The sequence below is a fragment of the Callithrix jacchus genome, chromosome 13 (assembly GCF_049354715.1).
Source record: "Callithrix jacchus isolate 240 chromosome 13, calJac240_pri, whole genome shotgun sequence".
NCBI classification, from domain to species: Eukaryota; Metazoa; Chordata; class Mammalia; order Primates; family Cebidae; genus Callithrix; species Callithrix jacchus.
In genome coordinates, this window is record NC_133514.1 from 64,657,445 (window position 1) to 64,685,278 (window position 27,834).

Below are 27,834 nucleotides of genomic sequence, written 5' to 3' on the forward strand. Positions count from 1 at the left end.
CCGCAGGTAATCCACTGGCCTCAGCCTCCCAAATTGCTGGGATTACAGGTATGAGTCACCATGCCTGGTCAGGGATCAGTATTTTTAAATGTTTCCCAAGAGATTCTAATGGGAGGCCAGAGTTGAGAACCAAGAGAATAAATAGGGTGAGAGGTAAAAACACACACACACACACACACACACACACACACACACACACACAAGAGAACCAAAAGAATAACAGGTAAAAATATAAATAGAGGTTAAAAAAACAAATAGAAGTTAAAAAAAAAAAAAAGCAAGTTGAGAACCAAGAGAATAAATAGGGTGAGAGGTAAAACAAAACAAAACAAGAAAAGGATGCTGCAGTGTAAGAATGATAAAAGCTATTTTGAGTGACTTGGGAGAAGGGAAATTTAGTTCTACTTGGGTCTAAGTCTCTTGGATTCCTTGCATCGTATGGGGAAGTACTCCCACACATCTCATACCTTATAGTTCATATCTCATCTGACACATATGAAGCATGCTAGCTAGCTACTATTATTTTTAAAACTCCTCAATTATTTAACAAAACATTCTTTCTCTTTTATTTTGAACCTTTTTTTTTTTGAGCTAGGTTCTTGCTCTGTTGCCCAGGCTGCAGTGCAGTGGCATGATCATGGCTCACTGCAGCTTTAACCTCCTGGGCTCAAGTGATCTGCCTCAACCTCCTGAGTAGCTAGGACTACAGGCATGTGCCACCATGCTCATGCCCAGCTAATTTTTAAATTTTTTGTAGAGATAAGGTCTCATTATGTTGCCCAGGCTGGTCTCCAACTCCTGGGCTCAATGATATTCCTGGCTTGGCTTCCCAAAGTGCTGGGATTACAGGTATGAGTCACCATGCCTGGCTACCATCTTCTACATTGAAAATTTTTGTTATTATTGGACTGGACCTATCAATGTTAGGAGAAATTCTCAAGGATTAAATGTGTTCACACCTACACCTGGCTGAGACCAGCTTTCCTGGGTTGTTACTGAAGGTAAGAGGAGCCAGGACAGGTTATTTTTGAAGCACTTAGGAAACGGCTGACTTGGGTGGAATAATATGCCCACTAGGGAGGTACTGCACGTGAGAAAGGCACTGCCTAGAGGTAGAAATTTGAAACTAAATTGTGCCCTGGCGGGCCCTGACCTCTACACCCCTCCTCCCTCAGGTCATCAGGGAGGTCCCTTAATCCTTTCTGAATGCTTTCTTCAGAAAATGACACTTGGTGGGAAGAGCTCTAAGTCTCTCCTACCCTATTAACTTCCATTGAAAAACTAAGGTGGAAAAGCTAGTAGGAAACAAGAACAGATTTCTCTAGACCTGAGTCCTTAACCCTAAAGAATGTGAGGTTGGGGGGATGATCCTCTCTCTGAAAATGGTCCTTCTTTCTATTCCCAGATTTTTAGCCTGACTTGACTGAAAGCCAGTACTGAAAGGTCAAGACACTAGGCTGCACAACAGCCTGAGTTCCTGCTGTAAGACCACTAATCAGCTTTATGACTTCTGATTGTCACCCCACTTCTCCAGAGGCGTCCTCATCTATGGAATGAGGTGTTTTTGAGGATTCGTGGACCTCTGAAGCAGAGTCATTCGAAATGCCAGTTCAGGATGAGATAAGGTGCTGGCATCAGAATGTAAACTAGCAAGCTGCTTCTCTCATTAAGGAAGTATTGCAACAAGGGAAAGAACATCAGTTTACCTAAACAGTGTGCAGAACTAAGGGTGGTGTATGTACTTTTAAAGTATGTTAACCATTCTGGGCTGGGCACGGTGGCTCATTCCTGCAATCCCAGCACTTTGGGAGGCTGAGGCAGGCAGATCACAAGGTCAGGAGATTGAGACCATCCTCGTCAACATGGTGAAACCCCGTCTCTACTAAAAATATAAAAATTAGCCTGGTGTGGTGGTGCATGCCTGTAGTCACAGCTATTTGGGAGGCTGAGGCAGGAGAATCGCTTGAACCTGGGAGTGGAGGTTGCTGTGAGCTGAGATCACGCCACTGCACTCCAGCCAGTCGACAGAGTGAGACTCTGTCTTAAAAAAAAAAAAAGTATATTAACAATTAAAAAAAAATTAATTTAGGAGCCAGGTACCTGGTAGCTCATGCCTGTAATCCCAGCAGGCATTACTGACCTTTGAGAGGCCAAGGTGGGCAGATTACTTCAGCCAAATTTCAGTTAGAGAGGGGACATAAGTTCAAGAGATCTATTGTACAACATAGTGACTATCATTCATGACAATGTATTACATACTTGAATGTCTTTCGATGGTGGAGGGAGTAAGCGCTGATGTCTCTTCCTCTTCTTCTACAGGCACTCATTTCATTGTAGGGACCCTGTCCTCACGATCTCGTTTAAACCTAACTACCTCCAAAGGCACTGCCTCCCAATACCATCACCTTGATGGGTTAGGGCTTCAACATATGAATGTGGGGGCAGGGAACACAAACATTGAGTCCATAGCAATATTTTATAGCCATCATGATGTGTGACAGTGCTGACCTGGGAGTCAAAAACAGCTCTCAACTCATCTACCAAACAGGCAAATCATTTACTCATTTAAATGTTCTCAGGTAATGTATATGTTAATTAGCTTGATTTAGCCATTTCACAATGTATACATATTTCAAAACATCATGTATACAATATACATATAATTTTCATCCATTTTTAAAACGAATTAACTTTTTTCTTTGAGGCAGAGTCTCGCTCTGTCACTCAGGCTGAAATACAGTGGCATGATCTCAGCTCACTGCAACCTCTGCCTCCTGGGTTCAAGTCATTCTCCCGTCTGAGCCTCCCAAACAGCTGGGATTACAGGCATGCACCACTATGCCCAGCTAACTTTTGTATTTTTAGTAGAGATGGTGTTTCATCATGTTGGCCAGGCTGGTCTTGGAACTCCTGACCTCAAGTGATCTACCCACCTTGGCCTCCCAAATTGCTGGGATTATGGGTGTGAGCCACCGTGCCTAGTCCTAAATTGGCTTACATTCTATCTCAGCTCCTCATCTTGTCTGGGACTGGAGTCAGGTAGCCTGATGAGTAGAGTTGGTCCACAGGTCACATTTAGGGCAGTGCTGCTTCTGCTTGACTTTCTTGGCCCTCCCTTACCTGCTGAGTCAGCTCTGACTTGAACTAGAAAGCATCTAAAGGAGGATTTTCTTTTTAAAAGCTTTATGAGATGTAATTTACATACCATAGTTCATGTACAAGTCAATGGTTTTTAGTATATTCAGAGTGTGCCACCATAATTTTTTTTTTGAGACAGAGTTTCACTTTTTTTGCCCAGGCTGGAGTGTGATGGTACCATCTTGGCTCACCGCAACCTCCGCCTCCTGGGTTCAAGTGATTCCCCTGCCTCAGCCTCCCAAGTAGCTGGGATTACAGGCCTGCACCACCATACCTAGCTATTTTTGTATTTTTAGTAGAGATGGGGTTTCTCCATGTTGGTCAGGCTGGTCTCAAACTCTCGACCGCAGGTGATCTCCCTACCTCAGCCACCCAAAGTGCTGAAATTACAGGCGTGAGCCACTGCGCCCAGCTCATAATTTGAGAATATTTTTATCAGACCAAAAAGACACCTCCTATTATTAGCAATCATCATCTGCCTCAAGCCTTAGGTGACCATTAATCTACTTTCTGTGTCTGCAGATTTGCCTGTTTTGAGTATTTCATACAAATGGACTCATACAATATGTGGTCTGTTGAGATGAACTTCTTCACATAGCATAATGCTTTCAAAGTGAATCAATGCATTCAAGCCTTCATTCCTTTTTAATGTAGAATAGTATTCCAGGATATGGAGATATCACATTTTGTTTATCTATTCATCTGTTGATGAATACCTGGGTTGTTTTTACCTTTTGGCTATTATGAATAATGCTGCTGTAACTATTTACATACAAGTTTTTTTACTTTTGTTTTTGATTTTTATTTTTTAGAGACAGGGTCTCTGTTACCCAAGCTGGAGTGCAATGGCACGAACATAGCTCACTGCAGCCTCAAATTCCTGGGCTCAAGCAATCCTCTTGCCCCAGCCTCCCAAGTAGCTGGGACAACAGACATGTGCCACCATACTTGGCTAATTTTTTTTGGTAGAGATAAGGTCTTACTATGTTGCTTAGACTGGTTTTGAACTCCTGGGCTCAAGTGATCCCCCTGTCTTGGCCTCCCGAAGTGCTGGGATTACAGGTGTGAGCCACTGTGCCTGGTCCATGTATCAGTTTTTGTGAGAACATGTATTTTCTTTTCTCTCAGAGAGGAATTGCTGGGTCATACGGTAACTCTGTTTTAACTTTTGGAGGAACTGCCAGACTGTATTCCAAAGTGGCAAGGATGCTTTTCTTATTGGGTCAGGAACACAGAAGTTTGTATAATCCTATAACTAAAAATAGGAAACCCAATATCCTATAACTTTATACAGGATCCATAATTTTAGTTATAGATCCCATAACTAAAAATAGATTTCTGTGTCTATAGATTTGCCTATTTTGAATATTAGCTATAGGATCTATAACTATATTTGTAGATTTCAGTTATAGATCCTGTAACTAAAAATAGCTTTCAACAAACGCAACTTTGGCTAAGTTATTGGTAAATTACTATTCCTAAACTAAGTTCACAAAGTAATCAGCAATATTAGGGAATTTGTGGGTAACTTGGATTGCTATGCTTGAAAACCAATCAGCAGGGCAGAAGAAAAAGTCCCATCTATTCCAAGGTTTTTAGAACCCTACGGGAATATCAGAGATTTAATCTACTGAGACTAGGGCTGTCTGTCTCCTGTAGAAAACAGCCCCAGGGAGGCAAGGTACAGGATGCTCATTTCCTAGTACGAAAGGCCTTTGGCTTTCACTCAATCCTACAAGCTAATTGAAAATGAGGACAGTATGGCAGTGGAAAATTTCTACTTCCTTATTCTCCTTTGTAGGAGCCATAGTAATCTCTATAAATTCTAAGCATATCTCTAACACTTCCACTCCTAGGAGAACTGCTTACCCTAAATTTCATTTCACCTTTGCTAGTTCTTGTGGGCTAATTTCAGTAAGAGACAGTTTCTTCCTGTTTGATTCATCTTTTGTTCTTTTTTATGCCTTAGGGTCTCAGTTACTCTGGGTCTGAGGTACATTAAATTCTTTCTGGAACAAGGTGAGGTGTAAAGAAACATTCGAGTTCTTCTAGTATGAAACAGTAATTGTTCATAGCTCGAAGACAAAAGCAGGATTACCAAGGGATCTAAATATCAACGTTAGCTCTAATTATCAATATTAGTGTCTCATTTTTTGATCCAACTTAAAAAATAATAAGGATGTAGAATGACCAAAATGTAATTATATCCTTTTGGAACAAGTGTTTTAAAAAAGAAATTCAGGCTGGGCGCAGTGGCTCAAGCCTGTAATCCCAGCACTTTGGGAGGCTGAGGCGGGTGGATCACGAGGTCAAGAGATCGAGACCATCCTGGTCAACATGGTGAAACCCCGTCTCTACTAAAAATACAAAAAATTAGCTGGGCATGGTGGCGCGTGCCTGTAATCCCAGCTGCTCGGGAGGCTGAGGCAGGAGAATTGCCTGAACCCAGGAGGCGGAGGTTGCGGTGAGCTGAGATCACGCCATTGCACTCCACCCTGGGTAACAGGAGTGAAACTCTGTCTCAAAAAAAAAAGAAAAAAATTCAACGAAGCAAACTAATTAATTAAATGTATACTTCTTATACTCTCATGATCTAATGAGTTAATACAGTAGCAATCATGCCTTGGATTATAAACAGCTTAGTTTAATTCAATTTTAATTAATTAATTTTTTTGAGATGGACTCTCACTCTTGTTGCCCAGGCTGGAGTACAGTGGCATGATCTGGGCTCACTGCAACCTCTGCCTCCTGGTTCAAGTGATTCTCCTGCCTCAGCTTCCCAAGTAGCTGGGATTACAGGTATGTCCCACCATGCCTGGCTACGTTTTGTATTTTTTGTAAAGAAGGAGTTTCGCCATGTTGGCCAGCTTGGTCTCGAACTCCTTGAACTCCTGACCTCAGGTGATCTGCCTGCCTCAGCCTCCCAAAGTGCTAGGATTACAGCCACCGCGCCCAGCCTATTTTTATTTATTATTTTTTAATTTAATAGAGATGGGGTTTCACCATGTTGGCCAGGCTGGTCTTGAACTTCTGGGCTCAAGTTAGCTGTCTGCCTTGGACTCCCAAAGTGCTAGGATTATAGGCAGAAGCCACTGTGCATGGCCCTAAAAAGCTTTATTTTCCAAGATATTTCAAGTTTATTATTTCTTTTTGTTTGAGAGTCTTGCTCTGTCACCCAGGCTGCAGTGGCGCAATCTCGGCTCACTGCAACCTCTGCCTCTGGGTTCAAGTGATTCTCCTGCCTCAGCCTTCCAAGTAGCTATGACTAAAGGTGCATGCCACCACGTCTGGCTAATTTTTTATTATTTTTAGTAGAGATGGAGTTTCACCATATTGACCAGGCTGATCTTGAAGTCCTGGCCTCAAGTGATCCGCCTGTCTCGGCTTCCCAAAGTGTTGGAATTACAGGCATGAGTCACTGTCCCTGGCCTCCTGTTTATTATTTAATGTGAACTTGAAACATCCTTGTGAAGTGGCAAGTGCACATTATCTTTTTCAGTTAAGAAAAAGAGAGAAAGGTTATTTGACTTGTACTTTATCACTTATAGCTGGTTAGTGGTGACAAGAGAACTTGAACTTGGGACTTCTTACTGAGTCTCAGGTGCTTTCTGCTACATACACCCAAGCTGCCTGTCAGATTGAAACTCTAACAACTTAGTGTGTTATTAGCTATTTTGAGACACGTATTTGCTGGGGGCTACTAGTTAATCAAAATTTAACCGACACACTGTAAGACTCCAGAGACCCAGCTACTCTTACTTAGAACTCAGTGAATTCTTCCTGAAGATTTTTCAAAAATACAATTAAAGCTTATGAGCTGAAAGTTACTGGGTTGCTGTACTATTTCAAAGCAAATTTCTAATTAACTTTGTTTTTTTTTTGAGTCTTGCTCTATCCCCCAGGCTAGAGTACAGTGGTGCAATCTCGGCTCACTGCAACCTCCACCTCCCAGGTTCAAGCAATTCTCCTGCCTCAGTCTCCTGAGTAGATGAAATTACAGGCGGCTGCCACTATGCCTGGCAAATTTTTGTAGTTTTAGTAGAAACAGGGTTTCATCATCTTGGCCAGGCTGGTCTAGAACTCCTGACCTCATGATCCACCTGCCTCGGCCTCCCAAAGTGCTGGGATTACAGACATGAGCCACTACGCCTGGCCCTAATTAACTTTAAGGAGAGAATGTTTTTAAGGCATCCTTCTCCTCTTTTTCTCTCCTATTTGTTCTTTTTTCTTTTTTAAAAAAAAAAAATATATATATATATATATATATATATATATATATATATTTTTGAGACAGGGTTTCAATATGTTGCTTAGGCTGGTCTTGAACTCCTGGGCTCAAGTGATCCTCCCACCTTGGCCTCCCAAAGTGTTGGGACTGCAGGTGTGAACCACCACTCCCAGTCTGTTGTTTCTTAAGCTTCTAACCATCAACCTACCCTTGTGCTCTACACATGCCCTAACTAATCTCGGCTACTCCTGAGCTTCAACTTCTACCTGCACACTGATAATCTCAGTCTCTCTCTCTCTCTCTCTCTTGCTTGCCTATTTCTCCTGAAGGCCAGTCCAGTACGTCCAAAAATTTATTGAAATTTCCACGAGGATGATCTAAAAGCACACTAAACATATAAAATGAAATCTGTTATCTTTGTTACATCATAATCTCACAAATTCTCCTAAATTTTCTATCTCAGCAAATACCAGCATCTTCCATCAGCCAGTCAAGCTTGAAATGTTACCCTTGACTCCCTTGTCTTGACTTCCCACAATACAACTAATACTATTTTCTTCCCCATGAATACTACTTATTTTTGCTCTCTCCTCTTTATTCCTCCTCCATCTGCATTCAAACTCCAAACTCCACGGAGGTCTGTAGTAACTGCTTTCTTTTTTCTTTTTTTTGAGACGGAGTTTCACTCTCGTTACCCAGACTGGAGCGCAATGGCGTGATCTCGGCTCACCGCAACCTCTGCCTCCTGGGTTCAGGCAATTCTCCTGTCTTAGCCTCCTGAGTAGCTGGGATTACAGGCATGCGCCACCACGCCCAGCTAATTTTTTTGTATTTTTAGTAGAGACCAACATAGTAACTGCTTTCTAACTGGCCTCCCAGCCTCCAGCCTCCTTCCCTTTCATCTCTTTGTTTCCTACACACCACTGCCACGGTTCTCTTTCTAAAACATGACCATGATCAAATTATGCCCCTGCTTCAAAATATCAATGGTTCAATACCAAGTTTCTTAGGATTCTACATGTGATTCTTTAATATCTGGCCCTACCCTTCCAGAAAAATTCCTGTCACTTCTGGAATATAAGAAAGCATAATGGTCAAGAATGTAAGCACATAGTCAGATCACCTAGGTCTGAATCCTAGCTCTGCTATTTATAGGCTGGAGTAAGTTCCTAACCTACCAATGTCTTGTTTTCTTCATCTGTAAAATGCAGGATAGGGCAAGGTGCAGTGGCTCATGCCTGGAATCTCAGCACTTTGGGAGGATCACTTGAGCCCAGGAGTTTGAGACCAGCCTGGGCAACAGAGTGAGACACCATCTCTACAAATAAATAAATAAATAATCAGTCCGGCATGGTGGCACACACCTCTGGTTCCAGCTACTTGGGAAGCTAAGATGGAAGGATTACTTGAGCCCAGGAGTTTGAGACTACAGTGAGCCGTGATTATGCCACTGTACTCCAGCCTGGGCAACAGGGCAAGACCCTGTCTCCAAAAGGAAAAAGGAAGTGGGGGATAATGGTGACTATACTTACCTAATTCATTGGGTTGTTTCTATTTCTTAATATTAAATAGGACAAGATGTAACTAATACATTCTACAGATTATATAAATATTAGATAAAATAATAATAATAATAATCATCATCATCCAGCCATAGTAAGTAGTTGCTATTCCATGCACTTTATAATACCTTGCTCATTGTGCTGAGAGAGCCTCTCTCCTCCCTTTGGAGGTTCAATACCACAGCCTTCAAGATCTAACTCAGAATGCTACTCCTCTCTAAGTTCTCCCACCTCCCCCAGGTGCTTTGTTACTCTTTCCCTTTGTGCTCTGCAGCCTTAATAAAGGCTACTGTTACACTTAGCACTGTGTTTATTTTTATTGACTTGACTCTCTCCCACAACTAAAGTTTGAGCTCCTGAAGATTGGGGCTGTGTCTCATTAATATGTATATCTTCACCCTATTGCCTTGGACAGTGCCTGATTTAACAGGCACACACCATGGTTTTGCTCAATGAACAGATCTTTGTCCTTCACTTTACAGAGAACTAACTAGCTCAGCTTTGCAGCACATTATTTCCTTGAGAGGCTCAGACCATATCTTCCCCCGCTTTGTGTTCTGGAAGAATGCACAGCAGACAAGAGCTGCTCAAAATGATCTGCCTAGGCCAGGGCCACAGTGACACATTCAAATCTTTCCCTTTAGAGTACATTATCTGTCTACGAGATTCCTAAAGGGCTGGATTGAATGAGGAAATGTGAACTTTCATATCAAACTATTTATTACAAGGCACTTGCGTAAGACCATAACACTCTATAACCTTTGCTTTTGAAATCGTATTTATCTTCATTCCTTCCAGTAAGAGCTTTGTTCTTCCCAAGTTCTTATAAAGTGTTGACATTTGTGACCTGACTGTAAATTTTTATTTCTAGCATGATTTAATTATTTATAGTCTTAATTCTCTATTAATGACCCAAAAAACTTTCTTTCAATTCTAGTTGAATTGCCTTTGACCTGTTGAGATTGTTAAAAACGAAGTTAAAAAGCTAAAGAAAATTCTAGCGAGTGGAATATTTCTCATTCCAACTCACAGATTTAAACATCAGACAGAATGATTTTCTAAGAGGTGAAAGATCTAGCTGTGCACAGTGGCTCAAGCCTATAATCCCAGCACTTTGGGAGGCCGAGGCAGGTGGATCACTAGGTCACGAGATCGAGACCATCCTGGTTAACATGGTGAAACCCCGTCTCTACTAAAAATACAAAAAATTAGCTGGGCATGGTGGCACAGCCTGTAATCCCAGCTACTCGGGAGGCTGAGGCAGGAGAATTGCTTGAACCCAGGAGGCAGAGGTTGTGGTGAGCTGAGATTGCGCCATCGCACTCCAGCCTGGGTAATAAGAGCGAAACTTCGTCTCAAAAAAAAAAAAAAAAGAGGTGAAAGATCTATCCTAGCAAAAACTCAGAATTGGAGGTAAAAAAAAAAAAAAGACCTGATATAAATTTTAAAAGGTTTCAATAACATTTTCACCATGTAAACTTCAGCTGGCAAACAGGCATATAACATACAAAATTGTTTCATGACAAACATAAATTTCATAAGTGAAAAAAAGTCACTGTATTAATTTGTTTTGCATTGGTTAATTTTTAAAGAAAATGTGTTTTGCATTAAAAATGAGGCCTTATCTTCCCAGTTCTCTCCAGAGTCAGAAAAAGCTAGGTTGAGAGGGTAGAAAAAAAAATGATGTAGATGAATAACTATTGATGTTAAAATATAGTTAGTTTAGTTACCAAATAGAATCTTAATTTTTATAAAGATAGAAATATATTACTTTTTCTTATATATATAGAATCTGAATGAACACAGACTAAGGGAATTTCCCTGGTTATATAATTATGGGTCTTGAAAATTTCCTTTTTTCCCATATCTGTATTTTTCTATAATAAATTTGCATTGCTTACATAAACAGAGTTATTTTAAATAAAAAAATATGCTTTTTGTTATAAAACTAGAAATGATTCTTTAAAATAATTAAGACTGTTATCATTTAAATTTACTTACCAAGAGATTCTCCCCCGCCACTCCTCTGTTGTTAAAAACCACACATCTAAAAACCAGGAAAGCAATTTTCGTTATTTCTACACATGATTCTTGTTCATGATATAATATTAAAATCATCTTACTGATACTGATTTAGAGTACTAAAAGATTTTAAAAATCTGTCTTACAGGTATGATAATGTTTGACAATTTCATCTAAATACACTAAAATAAAATTCCAGCTCTCTAAATTCCACATGTGGGTTCAAATTAGAAAACTGCATATTGAAGTAATGTTAATTTTTCCTACCAAAAGAATAGAATATTTCCAACTTCTTCCTATGCACATATGTGGGCCTCCAATAAGTGTTTTTAAAACAATTCTAAATACAAGTCAAATTTAATTTTTTTTTTTTTAAGACAGTCTCCCTCTTGTCACCCAGGCTGGAGTGCAATAGCGCAATGTTGGCTCACTGCAACCTCTGTCTTCTGGGTTCAAGCAATTCTCCTGCCTCGGCCTCCTGAGTAGCTGGGATTACAGGCACCCACCACTGTGCCCAGCTAATTTTTTTGTATTTTTAGTAGAGACAGGTTTCACCACGTCGACCAGGCTGGTCTTGAACTCCTGACCTCATGTGATCCACCCACCTCGGTCTCCCAAAGTGTTGGGATTACAGGAATGAACCACTGTGCCTGGCCATGTTTTTGCTTTAAACAAAGAAAAAATACATGTTTTCTACCCATTGTATTTGCAACATTCCTACATATCTATTTATATCCTAAGAAACAGCTGTTGTTCCATTAAGGCTCAGCAAACATGGACACCAGAATTTTACATGAAGTGTAAACATCACAAGTAGAGCCACAAAGACCCTGGCACTTGAGCTGGTAGGATGGGCCCCTTTATGCTACTGCTTAGTCTTCAGTGGACCTAGGGAGGAAAGGTGACCTTGTATTTTCTCTGACCATTTTTATCTGCTGGGTAAATGGGCTCAGATCAATGTAAAGGGTTTAGCTCAGTGTTGGCTCAAGTAAGTACTCAGTGAAAGCTATCAGTAGTACCGGTAGTTGTATTGTTGTGTGGTTTCAAGTTATTCCATATTTAAAATATTTAACTCTCATTTAACTTTCACGGAAACATAGCCCCAGATATGTATTTTTACCATCCTTAGACAAAATCCTGACTTGTGTCTACACAGGTTCTCACTGATTTAGTAAGTCTATATTCATATCAATTAAAATTCATTTAGTTTTTGTCTGATTATCCAACCAATCCAGGCCATTTAAGCTTCCAAATCTCTTCTTTCAGGGTGCTGCTGAGCACTGTACAGGTTCTAATCACCAATGAACTGACTGCTTTATAGAACATACAAAACTGAGTCTTCTCAGGGAGGCTGGATCTCAAAGCACACCACCTTCATTTAATGTGGTATGCAGGCTATGTTCTTGCAAAGGAATTTTCTTGCAACTGAAAAGTCATACAGAAAATTTTATTAGACTCAGCTGAAAGAAGATAAATATTTAGAAACCTCAGAAATCCTATTTGAGAAAAAGCTAGAAATATTACATTTTATTAACTCACCTAAGAGAAAATTTTTTTCTTTCTTTGAGACATGGTCTCACTCTGTCACTCAGGCTGGAGTGCAGTGGTGCAATCACAGCGCATTGCAGCCTCAGCCTCTCATGCTCAGGCAATCTTCCCGCCTCAGCCTGCTGAGTAGGTGGGACCACAGGTGCACACCACGATGGCCCAGCTAATTTTTTTCTTTTCTTTTTTTTTGTTTTTTGAGACAGAGTCTCACTCTGCTACCCAGGCTGTAGTGCTGTGGCACGATCTCCGCTCACTGCAATCTTCACCTCCCAGATTCAAGTGATTCTCCTGCCTCAGCCTCACAAGCAGCTGGGATTACGGGCGTGTGCCACCATGCCTGGCTAATTTTTATACTTTTAGTAGAGACAGGATTTCACCTTGTTGGCCAGGTTGTTCTAGAACTTCTGATCTCAAGTGATCTGTCTGCCTCAGCCTCCCAAAATGTTGGGATTACAGGTGTGAGCCACCATGTCTGGCCAGCCTGGCTAATTTTAAAAAATTATTTGTAGAAACAGGATTTCTACAAATTTCACCACATTGCCCAGGTTGGTCTCTAATTCCTGGGCTCAAGTGAACCTCCTGCCTTGGCCGCCCAAATGCTGGGATTACAGGCATGAGCCACCGTGCTCAGCTCGAGAAATCTTAAACTATAAATACATGCAGAAAAGTTAGAGTAGGCTCAGTGACTCCTTTATCTTTTCTTGCTAAGAAGATCGGCAAGACGTCTGGATGTAAGTAAAATTTCAGTTGGCCATTTGTATTTACTTGCATAAGCACCTAAGGCACACAGGAATCAGTGCTAAAGTTAATTATGACCTTGAAACTTGAAACTCCCAGTCATTCAGAAAATAACCACTTTAGAGTACAAACATTAAATAAGGATTAAATGGCTTCTGGGGCAAGATGTTGTCATGTGACTGCCAGGGAGAGAAGGCAAGAGCACTAGGGAGGGGAAAGAAAAAGATTTGCAAACTCATGAAAAGGCAGCCTATACATCTGGGATTTTCTTCTGAACTGCAGACTGGGATATTTGCACTTCCTTCAGGCAACTTTGGAAAGTGGATCATAGTTCTAGAAGCTCTTGCTAGAGGATGAACTGCACTGACCTCTCCATAAGGCTTTCCTAACAATGTTTAATCAGTAATAGTCATCATTGTATACTTCAAGCCTTGGACGTGGGGCAGAGAGATAAGGAAGAATAAGGGAGCAAAGCAGCTACAGAAGATGGCCGAAAGAAGTCTGCCATTCTGCCCCTTCTCCCACTCCAGCTGGTGATGAGCAACCAGCTCTTTTCATTTAACCCCTTTGCTTACTCTGACAGTCATCAGGGAACACTTTACACATAGAGCTAAAAGAGCTGGCTGTGAAACTACTATTCCTAAGGGATTGAAAAGTCTGTAAACCTCTTCTTTTTTATTTTCTTTAGAGATAAGATCTCTCTGTTGCCCAGGCTGGAGTGCAGTGGCACAATCACAGCTCACTGCAGCCTCAACCTCCTGGGCTCAAGTGATTCTCAGCCTCCCGAGTAGCTGGGACTACAGGCACAAGCTATGCCTGGCTAATTTTTAAATTCTTTTGTAGAGACGAGACATAGGGAGCTATGTTACCCAGGCTGGTCTTGAACTTGTGAGCTCCAACAATCCTCTGGTCTCAGCCTCCCAAAGTTCTAGGATTACAGGTGTGAGCCACTATGCCCACCCTCTCTTAAGCTTCTGTAACAGCTCTCTCCAGTTAATTTTTACAGTTATCTCAAACAATTCTAAAGGGTATGTATATGAGGGAAATTGTTCTGCAAAGCTTATTTTTCCTATATATTTAAACTATATAAATTTTTTCCTCAAAACAAGGAAAATATAAAGAGAAGAAATATCAAATAAAGAACAAACCTGGTAAGAAGAACCTTCTGTGACAAGAGAACCCATTAACCAGGGAAGCAGGTGGGTCTCCTTTAACGAAGGTTAAATAAAAGCAAGAGACTACCTATATCAGAGAGTTTCTCAATCTTTAGTACTATGGAGATTTCAGCCCAAATAATTCTTCGTAGCAGTGCTGTCTTGTATATTATAGGATACTCAGCAAAATCTCTGGGCTCTACCAACTAGATGTCAGTAGTACATGCCCCAGGCATAACAACCAAAAATGTCTCCAGACATTGCCAAATGTTCCCTGGGGGCAAAACTACCCTTAGGTTGAGAACCACTGTCACGGTTAGACGGACCAGAGAGCCTCGAATCTGCTCAGGCTTGAACCCTGGAGGTCAAGATTGCAGTGTTGTGATCACACCATTGCACTCCGGCCTGGGTGACAGCGGGAGAGGCGGTCTCAAAAAACAAGAACAACAACAACAACAAAAAGTAGCAGGCTCTGAGTTTGGGCACCTAAGAAAAGCAGTGAAACTTGCCTGGGTTTTGAGTACCTGTCTAGGCCTAGTTCCCAAATCTGTAATCTTATCAGGCAATCTTAAATATTTTTCAGTTCTAATTCCCCAAATCTTTGAGTCTTAGAAATAATAATCAGCAAAGGGTAGAGTGAGAGGAACATTCAGGAATCAGCTAGTCATACGATTCTGATTTCAGGTAATAATAACAACAGATAATGTTTACCTGTGTTTACTATGTGGCCAGATCATGTTCTAAGCATTTTTACATGAATCTTAATATTGGAATAACTCATTTATTCATTCAATAATATTTACTGAACTAAAGATTGAGTTAGAGCCTGTAGTAGAGAAACAAAATAACAACATAAGGTTCCTGGCCTCAAGGAGGGTACAATCTAGTTAGACTGAAAATATATGCAACATATATTCAGTTGAGTGACTACAACAAAAGTAATAAAACAAGACAATATAGGATTCAATGTCCAACGAGTAGTATAGACAATAAAACTCTATGCAGTCAGGAGGGGCAAAATTGATTAAGAAAGGCTTCATAAAAAGGTAGATAGAGCTTACATGAGGACTTGAAAAATAGTAAAGATTCCAGCAAAAGGCAAATGTGAGATGCATTGTAAAGGGAATAATGGAAGCAAAGATATAAGGTGAGAATGTACTAAATGTTCTAAGGGATAAAAAATCCCAATTGAAAAGTGGCTACACAGACAGTAATAATAGAAAATAAGAATGGAAAAATAGGTTAGGACAAAAATAAACATAATGTTCTGATTTCCAGGTTAAGAAAATATGATAAGGAAGTTCTGTCTCTAGTAATGTCCAGGTAGATACTATAGGGCCAAGCCTTCCATAGAATAATAACTATATATTCTTGAAAAAATATAAAGGCAGTAGAGAAGAACGACAACAAAAAAAGCATGCAGGAACTGAATGGGAGTTGACACTAGGAAAATGAAAATCCTACTGGGTGAGGTTTCAATTTTTACAGCTTCTTTTTTCACCTGAGGGAAGGCAGTAGTTGGTACTACTCAATGATAAATACGAGTTGGATAGAATGCTCAGTCTCACAAGCTTGAAGAACTATTAAAACAGAGTTTGGGGCCAGGCGCAGTGGCTTACACCTGTAATTCCAACACTTTGGGAGGCTAAGGTAGGCGGATCACTTGAGGTCAGGCTGACCAACATGGTGAAACCCAGTCTCTATTAAAAGTACAAAAATTAGCTGGGCGTGGTGGCAGGCACCTATAATCCCAGCTACTCAGGAGGTTGAGGCAGGAGAATCACTTGAATCCCAGAGGTGGAGGTTGCAGTGAGCCAAGATCATGCCACTGCACTTCAGCCTGGGCAACAGAGTGAGACTCTGTCTCAAAAAAAAAAAGAAAAGAAAAAGAAAAAGATAAAAGAAAATCTACCATATTAGCAATTACATTAAATGTAAATGAATAAAAATCTCAATTAGAAGATGGAGATTGTCAGACTGGATTTAAAAAAAGCAAGATCTGGTTGGGCACAGTGGCTCGTGCCTGTAATCCCAGCACTGTGGGAGGCCAAGGCAGGTGGATCACCTGAGGTCAGGAGTTCAAGACCAGCCTGGCCAACAGGGTGAAACCCCCGTCTCTACTAAAAATACAAAAATTAGCTGGGTGTGGTGGTGGGTGCCTATACTCAGGAGGCTGAGGCAGGAGAATTATGGAACCTGGGAGGTGGAGGATGCAGTGAGCCAAGATTGTGCCATTGCACTTTAGCCCAGACTGACGACAGCGAGACTTTGTCTAAAAAAAAAAAAAAAAAAAAAAGCAAGATCTAACTACACGCTATCTACAAGCAATATACTTTAAATACAATGAAATAGATACTCTGAAAGTTAAAGTATAAATAAAGATATATCACACAAACAGCAGAAAAAGGATGAAATGGCTATGATAATATCAGGTAAAGCAAACTTTATGACCAGAGGTTAAGAATAACATTTCATAAGGATAAAAAGAGTGAATTCATAGGAAGACTAACAATGTTAAATGTGTATGTGTCTAACAGAGCTTCCATACACATGAAGAAAAATAGAATTAAATGGAGAAATAGAAAATCTACAATTATATCTATTTTAAAATGCTCCTATCAATAAAGGACAAAAGTGAGCTATAAATAGTCTGAATAACACTATCAATATTAACCAAAAATAAATGTATAGAATACTACATCCAACAAGAGAATGATACTATCCAAACATTTCCAAGCTTACTAAGGTCATAAAGGTAGTAAAACAAATTAACATAATTCATGTACCTTTTTCTAAGATGCTTCAGAAATCAAACAGTAATTAACATGGTAATGGAGAACAGTGAAAGTCAATTCATAATTCAGGAACCTCATCATCTCCCGTTTCAACTCCTTCCCTACAAAATATATTCTCCGAGTAGGAGACATGACTTGTTTGCCTGTCATGTATTGAATTTCCCTGATAAAACTGAGTCCCAACAATATCACAGGTATACATTATCATGTTAGGCAAAGTCATAGGATTGGAAGAGCTAGTTTTTACCAAGCTAAGAGCCTAAGGCATCTGAGGGTGTAAAAAAGTAGTAAAGAATGATTTTCAGGAACTATCAACATTTCAAAAAAAAGCCTCACAGAAATCATATATTTATATATAGTAAGCCTGTACGTTTCAATCTTTTTTTTTAGATGGCGTTTTGCTCTTGCTGCCCAGGCTGGAGTGTAGCGGTGTGATCTTGGCTTACTGCAACCTCTGTCTCCCGGGTTCAAGCAATTCTGCCTCAGCCTCCCAAGTAGCTGGGATTACCGGCATCCACCACCACGCCCAGCTAATTTTTTGTAGTTTTAGTAGAGACAGGGTTTCACCAGGCTTGTCTCGAACTCCTGATCTCGGGTGATCACTCGCCTCCGCTTCCCAAAGTGCTGGTATTATAGGTGTGAGCCACCGTGCCCAGTCCTACATTTCAATCTTAACCCTGTGACATACCAGCTAATTTTGATCAAATTACTAATATTGCAGTTCTGCTTTTTGTTTGCTAAAATGGGATTAATGATATGTTCCATGAACTGGGTAGATAATAAGTAGGATAACCTACATATAGTGCCTGGCACAGAGCCTATAATGTGGCAGGCACTCAGCAGAGCTAAATTTAACTGTAATCAACCAAAGTGGCAATTCTGGTTATCTCTTGTTGATCATAAGGTCTAAGTGGCCCTATGAATTTAAAAAAAAGATGAGCAAGTTAGTATTTAATTAACGCAGTTTATTTTTTAGGTATAATATTACAAAACCAGTGGCCATGAGGGAAAAAGAGTCAAAGGTATCTTTAATGTGAGGAAGCTGAAAACCTAATGATACAACTAGCATCAATAATTCTTTCAGTGATCTTACACTATTTTATTGCAATCGTTTCCCTTCCCTGATGTAGCTCTGATCCTGAAATTTACTCAGCTGCTTTTTGATATTCTCATATTTCATTTCACTCATTTGAATTCTAGCTATGTCTCCTTGATATTTTTGTAGATTTTTTCAATAAACACCCAGTTGAACTGGACCTATTTAATAATCAAAGGGCTCTAGATTTACAGTGTTTGTAAACCACAATTGTTATTCCAGTGTCACACGTCACTGCTGGAAACTACAGAGACATGAATTATAGAATAATGTCAACTCCAGCAGCCACTCTACCTTAGCAAGACATTTCCTTCCTTCTCTCTCTACTACCCTTTGGCTTGCCAGGCACACTGTTTTCTCTGGGCCCTCTTGGAACAGCATCTTCTTGGTATTAATCATCGTAAGGTGTAGGTAGTAAGTATCTCATTTCAATCTGATCAGACTACAAGAGTGGGGCTCTTTCCTAAGCCATACAATAGTCCTGATTCACTTCTTAAGGTTTCATAGTTAATACTTACAAAATGTTTGCTATAGGTCAGGTACTAGGCAACATTCTTTATATACATTACATGCAATTCTCACAACACTATGAGGCCCAGGTATTGCTACACACAAGAAAACTGAGGTGCTGAGCAATGACATAATTTGTCTGTGGGTAGACATGTAGTATGTGACAGAGCTAGGATCTGAACCCAGGCAGATCTGACTCAAAAATCCACTTAACCACCTTACTTTGCTGCCCACCACTACCTAAGCTGTAACATTCAGGTCTCTTTTTCCGAAGAAGACGGGTGCTCTGAACAGAGAGTACCCTTTTGAGGACATGCCAACTCCGATAAAAAGAGCTCTGTCCCTGAAAGTTTAATTGAGGTGCCATGCTATAGTGGAACAGCTAACAATTAGTGCCCTAGAGAATGGGACCACTTGTCAGTCTCCACCATAACTTTTTCTAGAATACCATGAATGAAGCTAACCATTCAGTGCTTTCTAACGCATTAATCAAGCTAGTCTCACAAATGATCAGTTAACTGCCTTATTCCCAAAAGTTTAAAAACCAAATTATTTTAACAACAACAACAAAATGAGTTACTAAGAAAAAAATATTCTGGTGTTAATTTAAAATGATTTCTTATCCAAGACGTTGCTTTTAGATGAGGGAAAGCTGGTCAGAACTCACCCTTTGGTTGTCTTATTTCCCTTAGTTCAGGTTTTCTCATCCCTCCTCCCTCAGGAACTCTGGAGCTAGACTCCCCACTCCTGTCCCCAACCAAGGCACCTCTAATGTTGCAGGAAAAGCTAAACTTCATCTAGAGCTATGATAACTTCAAATGACATTTACTTGCTACTTCCCCCATGTAAAATATTCTCAGGACCCCACTTGTTAAAATTTTATTATTATCTTTTTGAGACTAAGTCTTGCTCTGTCACCTAGGCTGGAGTGCAGTGGCACAATCTTGGCTCACTGCAACCTCTGCCTCCTGGCTCCAAGCGATTCTCTTGTGTCAGCCTCCTGAGTAGCTGGGATTATAGGTGGGCATCACCATGCCCGGCTAATTTTTGTATTTTTAGTAGAGATGGGGTTTCACCATGATGGTCAGGCTGGTCTCAAACTCCTGACCTCATGTGATCCGCCTGCCTTGGCCTCCCAAAGTGTTGGAATTTTGTAGATTTAAAATTTTAAGTGTTAAAAAAATTTTTTTTTAATCACAGACTCTGTTGCCCTGCCAAAGTGTTAAAATTTAAATGCAGATTTGAAATTTAAAAATTTCAAGCCCAGCCAGGACCACATTTAGAAGCAAATTTTAACCACTTTTAAATCATCTCCCACATTGAGTCTCTCTTAAGAATATAAATGACGAACAGTGACATCCTTGCTACCAGCAGGTGGGCTCTGCAATGAAGAATAAGAGATCCTGATTCTGTCAAACCATACCAAAACATTAGATCTTTCTCTAAGTAGTAAATAGGCAAGACAGTAAGAAATGTCTTAAAACACAAGTCTACAATGTTGCAAAAATCCCTCAAGTGATCTGTTGCCCCTTTTTTAAAATTTTTTTGAGGCAGTCTTGCTCAATCACCAGGCTAGAGTGCAGTGTCGTAACCTCAGCTCACTACAACCTCTGCTTCCCATGTTCAAGCAATTCTCCTGCCTCCTTCTCCTGAGTAGCTGGGACTACAGGTTCGTACCACCAAGCTCAGCTAGTTTTTGCATTTTTAGTAGAGATGGGGTTTCACCATGTTGGCCAGGTTGGTCTTGACCTCTTGACCTTGTTATCCGCCTGCCTCAGCCTCCCAAAGTGCTGGGATTATAAGCGTGAGCCACTGTGCCCCCGCCAAAATTTAATTTGCAAGCTTCCCTTGCAGCTAAGAGCAGGCAAATGTGCTATAAGCCAAAGTGGTGTGCACAATTGCTGGAATGCATCTTTAAAGGAAGATGGTACTTTTCCTATTGTGCTTTTTTTCCTCCTTCTTGGGTGTTGGAATGCAGATGTGATGGCTATGGCTGAAGCATTCATGTTATGAAGCAACATATTAGGTTGGTGAAAAGTAATTGGTTTTTGCCATTAAAAAGAAATGACAAAAACTGCAATTACTTTTGCACCAACCTACTATTGGAAGTAGCTTAGGTTCCTGACATTGACACGTGCCATACAAGCTATAATCTACCTTGTTATATTTTTACATAAGGGAGAAATAAACTCATATCATAAGTCACTAATGAGTTTTTTGTCACTTACAGCCAATCCTGCTCCTTTCCGATGTACACTTCTTTTCTGCTGCATACTCTTTGCCACTTCAAATAGACTGTATGCTCCTTGAAAATAGGTGTATTGGACTTTGCAGCACCAAAATACTTATGATGACCTAAATTTCAATAAACTTACAACTGTATAATTCTGGATTGGTCACTCTTGTTAATACTAGTTGGAGGTAGAATATAACAGTAAATAAAGGCCCTCAGTTTTATTTTTTAAAGTCTTTTCTTTTCCTCCCAAGTCATATGGCTATTTTAAAAAGTCAAGGTAAAAGATAGATGATTCAGATTTTGTCAGAGCTACTGTTTTTCTCCTTGTTTTTGTTGTAGTACTGGAAATCAATTCAGAGAATGGGAAAAGGATTTCAGAAAATAAGGTATTATTCATATACATAAAATAATACCTATTAGGCTATATTACTGAATGGAGACTTTGTGGAATGAATGGTAAGGTTTCTAACTACTTTATCAATCATACAGTTGTAAATTATTAGCGATAACTGCCTTTTCTCCAGCCCTCTGGTTTCCATGAAGATGGCTTCTCTCTCAACATACTTCTGGTCTTATTAAATTATTATTCACTGTTTTTTTTTTTGTAGAAATGGGGGTCTCACTATCTTGTCCAAGCTGGTCTCAAACTCCCCGGCTCAAGCAATCCTCCTGCCTTAGCCTTCCAAAGTGCTGGGATTATAGGAATAAGCCACTGCACCTGGCATTCCTGGCCTTTCTCATTTTACTTACCTTCCAGGAGGTGGAAGACTTAATTGATTAATAAAATTTGAAAGAATTTATCTGGCTCAGCAACTTTCTCCTCTTGGAGGCAAGAACTATCCAAGAGAGTACATAATGCAATCCACCAGTGATGATGGACAGGTTATCATCATGTAGATAGGACAAACATTCCCCATCTCATTTTATTTACTCCCCTGTTTTTTTTTTAATTGGGCAGAGTCTCACTCAGTTGCCCAGGCTGGAGTACTGTGGTGTGATCTCAGCTCACTGCAACCTCCACCTCCTGGGTTCAAGTGATTCTTCTGCCTCAGTCCCCCAAGTAGCTGGGATTACAGGTGCCCACCACCACACCCAGCTAACTTTTTGTTGTATTTTTAGTAGAGACAGGGTTTCGCCATTTGGGCCAGGCTGGTCTCAAACTCCTAACCTCATGTGATCCACCCGCTTCAGCCTCCCAAAGTGCTGGGATTACAGGCATGAGCCACCATGCCTGGCCGACATAAACATCTTCTAAAGACCCACTTTGTGTAGGGCTCCCAACCAAGTACTTTACAAATTTTTTTTTTTTTTGAGACAAAGTCTCACTCTGTCTCCCAGGCTGGAGTGCAGTGGTACGATCTCAGCTCATTGCAACCTCCACCCTCAAAGTTCAAGCGATTCTTGTGTCTTAGCTTCCTGAGTAGCTGGGATTATAGGCGCATGCCACCACGCACAGTTAACAGTGTTTTGACATGTTGACCAGGCTGGTTTTGAACTCCCAACCTCAAGTGATCCACCCACCTCAGTCTCCCAAAGTGCTGGGATTACAGGCATGAGCCACCACACCCAGCCTACTTTACACATTCGTACTAAACCCTGTGAAGTAGGTGAGAACACTGTAACGAGGGAAGTTAAATTAATTGTCCCGGGTCCCTTAGAAAGTGGCAGTTCCAACATCTGAAACCATCTTGACTCCAAAGCCCATGCACATTCCTTCATATTACACAGCTTTTCACAAGTCCTGCTATCTGCTATATTCCATGCAGATCTATTTTTATTCTTAGTGGTCTTTAAAACTACCTGGCTTTCTGTGTAGATTGCAAAAATACTTTGAAGCTCTTCCTATCAAGAGGTGGAGTCTATTTCCCTACGTTTTGATTCTGGGCTGACCAGGTCACTTGCTTTGACTAGTAGCATTGTGGGAGTTCTCAGCCTGGGCCACAAGAGGCCTTGCAGTTTCTGCTTTTGTACTTTTTTTTTTTTTTTTTTTTTTTAAGAAGTTTCACTCTTCTAACCAGGTTGGGTGTAGCGGTTCACGCCAGTAAGAGACTGCAATAAACCATGATCATGCCACTGCACTCCAGCCTAGGCAACAGAGCTAGACTTGGTCTCAAAAAAAAAAAAGCAACCGGGCCGGGCGCAGTGGCTCACGCCTGTAATCCCAGCACTTTGGGAGGCCGAGGCGGGTGGAATCACAAGGTCAAGAGATTGAGACCATCCAGGTCAACATGGTGAAACCCCGTCTCTACTAAAAATACAAAAAAATTAGCTGGGCATGGTGGTGCGTGCCTGTAATCCTAGCTACTCAGGAGGCTGAGGGAGGAGAATTGCCTGAGCCCAGGAGGCAGAGGTTGCGGTGAGCTGAGATTGTGCCATTGCACTCCAGCCTGGGTAACAAGAGCGAAACTCGGTCTCAAAAAAAAAAAGCAACCAAGGCTCACATCTAACTGGATGGTGCTTAAATACAGAATAAGAATGAATTTCTGCTACTGCTAAGTAAATTTCTGGAACACCGTAATTCTTGAACATCATATCATAGTTTCTGAGAGAATGTTACTTCATGGACAAAACAGGCTATATTTCTAAAAGATCAGAATTAACTTGTTAAAATTAAGTTAGCTATTATGGAATTTTCCCCTTTATATCAAAAATTTTTTTTTTTTTTTTTCCCCAAGGTGTCACTCCGTCATCCAGGCTGGAGTGCTGTGGCATGATCATGGTTCACTGCAGTCTCTACCACCTGGGCTCAACTGATCTTCCTGCCTCAGCCTTGTCAGAAGCTAGAATTATATGTGCATGCCACCATGCCCAGCTAATTTTTGTAGAGACTAGGTCTCACCATGTTGCCCAGGCTGGTCTTGAACTCCTGGGCTCAAGCAATCCATCGGCCTTGGCCTTCCAAAGTGCTGGAATTACAGGCATGAGTCACCATGCCCAGCCCCAAATGATTTTTTTAAGGTAAACTTACCATCAGCTTACCTTAAAACAAGGGTTTCAAGTTGAACAGAAGATACAACTCTACTTTAAATACAACTCACAGAGTGTTCCATTACAATAATTACTATCAGCTTAAAAAAAAAAGGCTGAGGCACAAAAAAGCAGTGCCTTTTACAAGGACTCTACTTTAAGATTCTAAAGCTGAACTTGAAACTTAAAGTTGCTAAATCACTTGCAAAAAAGTTAAATTGTACCCGGTGACTGAGCTTAATATGGTTATGCAGAAAAGCTGTGGCATCATCAACTGGAGACTAGCCAAGTGCACCTGCAAACTTAGGCGGCCAGAAGAGGCACAGATCACCTTTGATAAATAGGGATGACCTACAGCTGATTCTGAATATTTTTTGCACTTTGGAGCTGAGCCAGGGTGACAAGATTAGTGAATCCAGGCCCAAATACAGAATGTGACATGAGAGCCACTGTGTACTCTCTCAGGGGTTTGTAATTGCTATTCTCCCTCCATAACACTCTCTCCATTATGGGGGGTGGGGAAGTTGTTGGGGGTGAGCAGCAGGGCTCAGTCAATGCTCAGCTGATTCTAATTTCATTCATCAATTCAGCCTAAATCTATGGAGTGTCTACTATGCTAAGTGTAATTTCTTGTGATTCAGTTATGCATTGTCCTAAAAAAAAAAAAAAAAAAAGAGGAAAAAGAGAATGCAGAAAAAAAAAATAATTTAAGGGATTGCTTTTCCATGCAAGAAATACTAAGTATTTCTGAAACAAACATGTAGATATATTTGTACTTCATTTAGAATGGATTAGGTGAAAAATAAGAAAGATTTTACTGGTACCTGTATCCTAATTCTTCACTAAGATGGATCATATGAAGGATATATGATTCCTTGCTTGTTCCAGTGAGGCCAGGCAACAATAAGATAGTAGGTCTGGTGCTGGCATCAATATAACACATACTGTTATCATTATCAAACCAGTCCAGTGAAATCTGTCCTCCATCTGCAGTTTTAATAAGTTCACTGAAAAGAATAATCAAGAAGACATTACTATTTACATGTTTTAACTCATGTCTTAATTTTCTGTTTTAATTCTAAAAACACATGACATTATTTGGTCATTTAAAAATAACTTTTTTCCAGCATTCATGAACACACACTCATATCTCCATCTATAGATCATTTTCTTTCATTAGAAGGATTTTCTGAAGATTAGTACTATCAAGTATTTCCAGTAACCTCCATACAAAGTCGTATCTAAAAATGAACTGCGAATGATTAAGATAAATGAATACTTACTCATTACTCCAAAACACCCAGCTATTTAACCACAGTTTGATTGAGGTCACTCAACTAATGCAACAGGGAAGTCTGAATAAGTAAAATGCTGATCTAATCTATGACCTCTGCACTAGCTCTTTGGACTCAATAATGCAGTCTCCTTGTATAGTATGCTTCAAGAATTGCTTCTGAAATAATTTAAAGTATTTCTCACATGGTATTTATGAACTTAGAGAATTTTCCCAAACAAACTGCAAGTTTCAGGCAACAAAATAAACTCCAGAAGGACAGATGACTAAGGGAAATTAATAACAGGCACCATTTAAATCTCTTGGTTCCTGATAAACCCTGGACCGTATCTTTAAAATATCAAGAACTATTATCATCAAGATCCCATTTGTCTGTCAACAGGAAGTCATTTTACACGAATCAATCGCACGCCCACTCCATCAGTGAACCATGATCGTGCGACAGCACTCCAGCCTGGATGACAGAGTGACACCTTGGGCAAAACCCAAATTAAGTGGCATCCTTCTCACCCCACCCCCACTCCCAGTATCTGCTACATATCAATGAATGGACGAAGATAATCAAAGGATCTGAGTCTTTCTGACAGATGTATGACAAGTTGGAAGACAGAAATCCCCAAACACTTCTCTCATCCTAAAAATAAACCATTTACATCAGGTGTGTGTGTTTGCGGGGGTGGGGGGGTTAGGGCGGGAGCTAGGAGGCAAATACCTGAGTATTTTCCTGCACCTGGGGGTGGGGCCGGTGACATACCTTCCATTTTCATCCCCTCTTTCTGTTCTATATACTTCCTAAAGCAGAGATTCTATTAACAAAGAACTGGGAATAAGCCAAAAAACAAAAACAAAAAAACCTGTGATTTTGCAGAAATGACTGAAAATGGACATTCACTTACTTCCTGTACTGCACCGGGGGCTTCGAAGTGATGAAAGGTCTCAACAGGGTCTGTCCTCGACTCTCCCAGCACCAAACCGTCGGGTAGTACGTTTCTGTCACCACGGGACAGTGGTCTTGAAGGAAGCGGCTGAAACTCTCACCCCCGGTCACTAACTGGGGTTTCTGAAGGGGAAAGCAGTATCAGAGAAGGGTCCAGAACGAGCAAAGTTTCTGCCAACCGTAAACCAAACACCGGCATAGACTTGTCCCTTGAGCGAGGGTTCCCTCAGATTACATCTCTTTCTGGAAGGCTGACGCAACGAATTCAGTCACAGAGGACTGAAACGGAGGTTTCTCCAACCCCCGAGGGAAAGCAAGAGTCGCGTTAAGTGATAAGTCCAATGGCGCAACCTCGACTCACTGCAACATCCGCCCCCCAGGTTCAAGGGATTCTCCTGCCTCAGCCTCCGGAGTAGCTGGGATAACAGGCGCCCGCCACCACGCCCGGCTAATTTTTTGTATTTTTAGTAGAGGTATGGTTTCACTAAGTTGGTCAGGTTGGTCTTGAACTCCTGACCTCAGGTGATCCACCCGCCTCGGCCCCCCAAAGTGCTGGGATTGCCGGGAGTCATTTTCAAAAGCGCCACAGCGTTCCCGAATGCGCTGCCGGCCTCGCGATCCGTGACCGGGCACCGCCGCAGCGCGGAGGTCAGCAGCGTCCGGGCTGCGCTCTGAGGACCCCCGGGCCAGGACCCCCCACCAGCTGGCGGGCGAGTGGGCGCGCGGGCGGCGGAGGCTGCCGGTTTTCCCGCGCGCGCTCGGGGCGGTCGCTCGGGAGCAGCTCGCCGCCTGTCCCCGGGGCTGCCGACCTCCCTTGCCCGCGCAGCCTCGCGCCGCGCCCGCTGCCCTCGCTCCCGGCCCAGCAGCCCGCGGCCCTGCGCCACCCCCGGCTCACCTTGGCAATGCTGCTCAGGTAGTAGCAGGCATAAGCGACGCTGAAGCCCAGGATCAGGGATAAGCCCACCCCCGAGCCCAAGAACCCCACCCGGACTTGGTGCTCCAGGTAGAGGGAGAGCTCCCGGGACAACATCCGCAGGTCCATGGCCAGACGCTGCATGGCCACTGGAGCCCAGCGCACCAGTCCTACGGCGGGAGGAGAGCCGGCGGGCGAGCGGGTGAACAAGCGAGAGCCGGCGCGGCGTTGCCGCTGCCGCCGCTGCCGCCGCTGCCGACCCCCGACTACAGCGTCTCCTGCCGGGCGGAGCGCGGCTTCCGCCAACAGGCGTGGCGGAGCGGCCCCGAGAGGCGTAGCCCGAAGCTCCGGCCGCCGCCGGCTCCGCCCCGGCTTCCCCGAGCCGCCCCACTGACAGCCACACAGGAACCTTCCAGAAGCGCGGTTCCAAGCCCGGCCACTGGGAGGGCGGGCGGACCAGGGTCTCCCAGCGAGGTCGCACCCGGCGAGGGTGAGCCCCAAGAGTGGGCGGAGAGCTGAGCCGACTTCGGAGATGGAGACCGGCCCGGCCGCACCGGTTCAGGTCCCGCACCTGCTGCCCTAGTGACCTTGAACGATTCTGCTTTGCGCCGGTGTCCCTAAATTAGCGGTTTAGGGTGCCGGGGAAGTGTGCCTTGCATTCAATTATTGGGGGAGTTAATGCCAAAGATATGTTAG

The 27,834-nt window shown here is 41.8% G+C and overlaps 1 protein-coding gene across 3 annotated transcripts in view; it reads right to left on the reverse strand.

Moving 5' to 3' along the window:
- The window catches only part of ABHD3 (abhydrolase domain containing 3, phospholipase), a 46,358-nt gene extending 18,947 nt beyond the window's left edge, over nt 1–27,411 (reverse strand). Inside the window, exons 1-4 of one of the 3 annotated variants that reach the window (XM_008979595.5) lie at nt 27,121–27,411; nt 26,185–26,348; nt 24,819–25,001; nt 10,930–10,975 (exon numbers count right to left, since the gene is read on the reverse strand). In XM_008979595.5, coding sequence (XP_008977843.1) covers nt 10,930–10,975; nt 24,819–25,001; nt 26,185–26,348; nt 27,121–27,282 — 555 coding nt within the window. In that variant the 5' untranslated portion in view covers nt 27,283–27,411. The remainder of the gene's footprint in view (nt 1–10,929; nt 10,976–24,818; nt 25,002–26,184; nt 26,349–27,120) is intronic. The other 2 variants (XM_054244057.2, XM_054244056.2) reach the window with 2 other exon arrangements.
- Nucleotides 27,412–27,834: the final 423 nt, after the last annotated feature.